Source organism: Rhea pennata, chromosome 2, assembly GCF_028389875.1.
Source record: "Rhea pennata isolate bPtePen1 chromosome 2, bPtePen1.pri, whole genome shotgun sequence".
NCBI classification, from domain to species: domain Eukaryota; kingdom Metazoa; phylum Chordata; class Aves; order Rheiformes; family Rheidae; genus Rhea; species Rhea pennata.
This window is the reverse complement of record NC_084664.1, coordinates 1,216,759-1,223,136: the sequence shown is the minus strand read 5'-3', so window position 1 is coordinate 1,223,136 and position 6,378 is coordinate 1,216,759. Positions and strand designations below refer to the sequence as shown.

The 6,378-nt window shown below is 40.6% G+C and overlaps 1 protein-coding gene across 1 annotated transcript in view; it reads right to left on the bottom strand.

Moving 5' to 3' along the window:
• Positions 1-1,545: 1,545 nt before the first annotated feature.
• The window catches only part of LOC134137625 (KAT8 regulatory NSL complex subunit 1-like), a 45,120-nt gene continuing 40,287 nt past the window's right edge, over positions 1,546-6,378 (bottom strand). The window contains exons 12-13 of the mRNA XM_062570841.1: positions 4,763-4,991; positions 1,546-3,728 (exon numbers count right to left, since the gene is read on the bottom strand). Coding sequence (XP_062426825.1) covers positions 3,429-3,728; positions 4,763-4,991 — 529 coding nt within the window. The 3' untranslated portion in view covers positions 1,546-3,428. The remainder of the gene's footprint in view (positions 3,729-4,762; positions 4,992-6,378) is intronic.

Below are 6,378 nucleotides of genomic sequence, written 5' to 3'. Positions count from 1 at the left end.
ATTCTTGGCTGTAGGGGTCATGTTCTAACATTCAAACACAGGCTCAGGGAGAGCAAGGTTAATATCTAGAGTTGCCCTAACAAAAGAGGGGACAACTGTTTTTGACAAACTACCAGTAACAAGTAGATGTCAGGACTCAGCCAGAACACAACTGTATGGAGATGTTTTTTAACCTGGGATCAAATCCAAGAACTTGGCTTTCCATTATGCATGAAGTACTTTGGTTTAAATTAACCTTCCAGAGTTTTAACACTTCAAATAGTCTGGCTTAGACAAAAGAGTCAGTTCAATTATGTAAGTTTGATGCGTATGACGATTAGATGTCATTAAAAATAGATTTTAGAATAATTCTATAAAACTAGAGCTTCTAAATAGAACCAAAACTACTTAAGACAATTCACCCTCTTCAGCTGTACTCAAGAACCTGGTAGAACTTCAAAGTTATTCAGTATTTTTCATATGAATGTGACTAATACTAACTGCCAAATATGTCTAACTCTATCCATGTGAAGCCAGACTAATTTATCTGTTTAGGAAGGAAGTGTTCATTTAACAGGGGTAATCAATCATACTGTATGGTAAGTGCTTTCAAAAAGTAGTACACTAATAGAAACCCGCAAATACACAAAAATGAAATTCCGATAGTTAGCAGTGCATAATTAGTACCTAGCTCTTACTGCCTTGAGGGCAGAGGGCAAGTTCAACCTCACCAAGTTACTAAGTTACTAAGACAGCTTAACTGCCTATTTAGTGCAATACACTTCACACGGCAGAAAAGGGGATAAATCTGAGTGTAGACTGACACATGAAGTGTGGTCATGAAGACACCCACAGCAAGAACAGCTTAGAGGAAGGGTGCTTCTTCACCTGTACATATGTTGTTATTCGTCATCCGAGTGGCAAAAGAGCTACGGATCTGGCTTCTTACAACTAGGTTTGCAGGATAATCTCTGCAGTGGGACTGAGAGTGAGTAAGTTCAAAATCTTCACAAAGCATCTCCAGCGTTAGCTTTGACAAATTCAGTTTCAGTGGGCCACTGAACATCTGAGTATTTTAACTTGAACTACATGCTACTTTTTGCTACCAGCTGTCACCTATGACACCAGGCATGACACCAGCTCACCTTTAAAACAGGTAAAATCTTTAATAGATTTATAGCCCAGCCTTCAGGTTTCAATAGTTAAAAGCAACAAGAGCCAACTAGCCAAATGCCACTACACTTGGGCATGTAACAGCAGTCTGTGGTAGTAGACTAGTATAGTGTTAAACTGAATAGTTCAAGAAATGGAAATCTTCACTGTCTGCTCTTATCTCCTGCAGAAATCTCCCCCTCTGAACAGGGCTGGATAGGCTGTCTGCTTACTTGCCAAATGTCTCGTATTTTGATATCTGGGGGATGGAAAGTTTGGCAAGAACCAGCTGTTTTAACTGCTAACATCTAGTTGTATCCTCAGATACTGCAGACCAACTGAAGACCTATACAAACTGGGGCAGCTGTACAAAATCAGATGAATCAACAATAATGAACACATCTGTAGCAAGTGTTCACTGCTAGGTACATTTAAAAGTTTTATTTATCATTTCATAATCACATTTAGTCCAATGTACTTTTGAGTCATTATGAAGCAATTTTCCCACATCCCCTTTTTAAAGCACTCTAGCCTTGATTGAATCTCTGCTAATCTGCGAATTCAACCATTCAAAACAATGCAGAAATTCAAAAGTGACAGGCAAAAAAAATCTATATAAATTACACCAGACTTTTATATAAAAGAAAATTTAGTATACTTATATGCTTCACTCCTATATTTAACTCTAGCAAAGTAAAAAAAGATGAAGGTGAGTTTCTCCAATTTTCACATTTTCAAATCAACGTAAAATAGCAAAGTCCTTGGTCCACTCAAGCAGTAACAAGAACGTGCACCCATGTGTGGCAGTGCCCACTTAGTTTTAGGCTTTTTATTTTCTTTTTGAAGTGTCTATAATTTTGCTCCATGCATACATGTTGCAGTACAAATGAGATAATTACTTCTGCCTGCCAGGCTGCAGCTACCCATTTGTAGGCTTTGGGTAGTGCACCACTACAGCAGTGTATTCTACATTTATTTAATATTCTGGCAGCAACCAAAACACTCATCAGAATCTCAGTACCAGTACACTGCCTTCACAATTGTTCTGTGGTATTTCCATGGCCCCTGAACACTCCAACACAGAAATAAATACTTGTAAGGAAGGACACTTCTAGAGATTAGAGAATGATGAGACCAATCAAACATCCAGAAATCTAAACTTAACAGATCCCATTTAAAGGCAGCAAGGCAAGTATATTCCATAACAAACTGGTAATAAGAACTTTTATTTTTTTTTAAGCTCTAGAATGTACAAGAGAAACATTCTTTGCTTAAGAATTATTTTCAGCGGAAAGATTTAGTCATGCTGGAACATATCACTGTTCCTGGTTAACTTAATACAGTTCCAAGTCCTTTTAAACAGCAGTATTGAATTTGACACGTTCTGACAGGACACCTATCACACCTGCCAGTATTCAAGAGCATTCCCTGACAACAGCTTACTGCCCTGCTCACCTTGAAGCAGTGGACAATTTTACATCCCTTTTACAGAATATTTTTCCCCAGCTGTATTGCTTTTCTATGGCTTGTTGCTAAAATCCCTGAGACAATAGCTTCTCTCCCAAGAGAGAAGGAATTCTGAAAAAGTTGCAAAAAAGTTGTATTCATGCTATCATTTTTTTTACAGCAAGAATACTGTAAGACAACCATTATGAAATGGACCTGCAGTTTCTTTGAAGAAAGCTGATACAAAACTTCAATTGTGCAAGGCAAGGGGAACCCAATTTTCATGTATTTAAGAATAAACAGTAACCAGCACTAGTGAAAGGCTTTCTCCTTCCTTCTTCCTCATCAGGCCTTCAGTTCATACCTAATTCACAGCAAGACTTCCTTAGACCTTCTGTGGCATTTGTAAATTGATCTCCAAGGGGGTGAGCACTACCTGAAACCTGTTCACATGCCTGCTTCTAGGCACTAAGCATCCGATGAACAACTGGTACGCTTTAGTACACTTTCAAGTGTTCAAGATCAAACAATTCTGTTTCCTTTCTGTCACTGGAATTCCTTTTACCCAACTCTTTTCCTGTGTATTGCCCAGTATTGCTGTGTCTGTAGCAGCACCTAACCTTCTTCTGACAAGGCAGTTGAGCCTTATTTTCCAGAGCTGATCAGAGACTGGTCTTTCTGAACAGCACCACCCTCTCAGAGGGCCAGCTCTGGTGCCTAAACCCCTCCTGGATCTGGGAACATCACCTGCCGAAACCAAGTCTCATGCCCAGCAGTGCCACCCTGCTACTGCTCTGCTGCACCAGTTCAGCAGCCAGCCTTTTGATACTGAAGCATGAGCATCTACCACTTCATACACCCCTCAGGTCAGGTTTATCTTTGTTGACAAGCTTTCCTGGGTTGCACTGCTGGACCGTGAATTCCTCCATGTTTTTATTGCCATCTGTTTGCAGGTGTGTACTCGAAAATTGCATCTCCCTGAAGTTGGATGTAGCAGTGTCTACAGAGGTTGGTCTGATGCCCTGTTTATGGCTAGACACCCATGGTTGAAAACCAGCCTGTTTACAGCTATCTTCCTTTGACTGCTGCAGAAGAGCTTGGTATGCAGCATCTGAAAGCGGAAACGTGCGAGGCTCCCAAGGTTGTACGTTCTGTGGAGTGAAAAGAAGAGAAAAGGGAGAGTTTCAGTGTTGCTGACAGTAAAAGCCTAGAATCAAATAGCCATCTATTTCTTCCCTCATCTCCTTAAAGAGCAGCAGATTCAATCTAGAAAGCTAGCTCTAAGTTTATCAGGGTCCCAAAGCAGAGCCCAATTTTAAGATCAAATATTGTGAGCCATTCACAGCATCCCCAGACAGGTTTTCCACCTGTATCAAGACTACTGCTTTGCCAGTTCTAATTATAGCCATTAGTTTGTATAGTCTCCCTAACAGAACAAGCTTCCAAAGCAAATCTTGCGCCCCCGATACTGAAAGTCCATATGGAGGACAGATCTGGCACACTGCATTACCACCACCTGTATGGTCTTATGACAATACAAGTAAGTGTTAAGACCATACTTGTAAGATTTCATAGGACCATCCATAAGGACAAGAAGGAAGTTCAAGTCCTCTGGTAGCTTCAGAATTTAATCTGCAACAAAGTTGACTCCTCCTGTGAAAAAAAATGTAGTAGCCTATGATATAGACAACTGTCTGAACAGATTGATTGTCATGTAGGTGACCCAGTCCCACTCACCAGGAGGAATCTCAAATTCCTGGTCAATATTGTTTTAGAATGATTTAAACTATGACATAAAGAAGTTCTTTATTCCACTCTGAATCATTTAACTAACTCAAGTCTCTGCAGAGATACAAACTGAACTATCCTTTGAGTAGTATGAAGCTCATCATGTAGTTTTTATAAAGCTTACTTTATATGCCAGTATAAATGTAACTAACTGTTTTTAGAAAAACACAGAAGCTGAAGCCAGCTAACATTTACATTGACATAACTTTAACAGTTAACCTGCTTGTACGTAATTCTATTTCACACTTGTTTTCAAATTTCAGCTCTTCCTAGCATTGCTTTTGCATACCAAAGCCACAATATCATACTGTTATGACCACTGTCATTGTTTTATGTGATTAACTCTGCAAAACCCAGGGGACTAGACATAAACAAAGCTCTCCCAGAGGAACCTCACCCATATTGCTTCATCTAACGTATCCGGGCAAGATCTGGCGCCTTCATTGCAGGACAGCACTATTCTGGTCCTACTGTTTATGGAGAGAGACTGCAAATTGTTGCAAGTCTCAGGACTGTGCAAGCCAGTAGAAGAGTGCATATACAGATCATTAAGGCAATTAAGTCCAGTAACTGGAGATGCTGGCTGAGGCTGCCCAGTCCATTGACCATCTACTTTGTTGGAGGACCTAAATCAAAGAAATATTAGGAGCACAGTTAGTTCCAACATGAAACTCAAACAAAAATAAGATCACTGTACAGTGAAAAACAAGCAGAAAAACAGTTTGAACAAAATCACTGTCACATCTATACAATAAGATTATTATATTGCCCAGCTAGTGCTTTGGCTGAATTGCCCCTTTTCTTCTATCATCTCTTCAAAGAGCATCTCACTGACTTCTTGGATAATTGTCCATTTCACTGATGCTGAGCATGAATAGAACAATTAAGCATTAAGATAGATTAAAATCTCGGTAAAAACCGGACAAAAAAACCCCGACACACCAGCTACCAGAGACAGAACCACTGGAACTGAAGTTACGTGGGGGTACTCCAACATTCTTTCTCTGTGTTACTGCAATATTTTACCCTTTTTTCAAAAGTGAGAATTACCAATGGTTGTGTGTCATTTTGTCTCCCCACCCAACTGCCCAACAACTTGTGAAAATTTCAGACAATTTCAACTTTGACAGGGAGGCCAGAATCTCAAAAATATGAAATTCTGAAATTAATTCTGAAATTAATGAAAGCACACACACACATGTACTAGTGCCCTCCTGAAGGAAAAACAGAGAGGAATTCTACTTTTATCCACCCATATAGCACATATATACTTTTGGACCAATGTAGAACCAATTGTCCTTTTCCAGACAATAGGCAAAAAATGTAAGGAGTTATAGCAAGTGAATGGAAAACAACTTCCATGCAGGGTACACAGAACAGGTTCTATCAGAGGTATTAATAAAGCCAGAGGAAAAAACTTTGGAAAAAGAATTAGGAAGTTATAGCTCTTAACACAAGAGACTAAGGTTAGTATGAAGGATTAGAGACCTTCTGGGCAGGCTAGACATCCACAAATCCGTGGGCCCGGATGGGATGCACACACAGGTACCAAGGGAGCTGGCAGATGTTGTTGCCAGGCCGCTCTCCATCTTTGAAAAGCGCTGGAGAACTGCAGAGGTGCCTGAGGACTGGAAGAAAGCCAGTGTCACTCAGTCTTCAAGAAGGGCAAGGAGGAGGACCCAGGCAACTATAGGCCGGTCAAGCCTCACCTCCATCCCTGAAAAGGTGATGAAACAGCTCCTTCTGCATGTCATCTCCAGACATATGGAGGAGAAGGTGATCAGGAGCAGGCAGTATGGATTCATCAAGAGGGAAATCCTGCTTAACCAGTCTGATAGCCTTCTGTGATGGAATGACTGGCTGGGTAGATGAGGGCAGAGCAGTGGACGTTGTGTACCTTGACTTCAGCAAGGCCTTTGACACTGTCTCCCATTACATCCTCCTAGAGAAGCTCAGGAAGTGTGAGTTAGACGAGTGGACAGCGAGGTGGATTGCAACCTGTCTGAAAAGCAG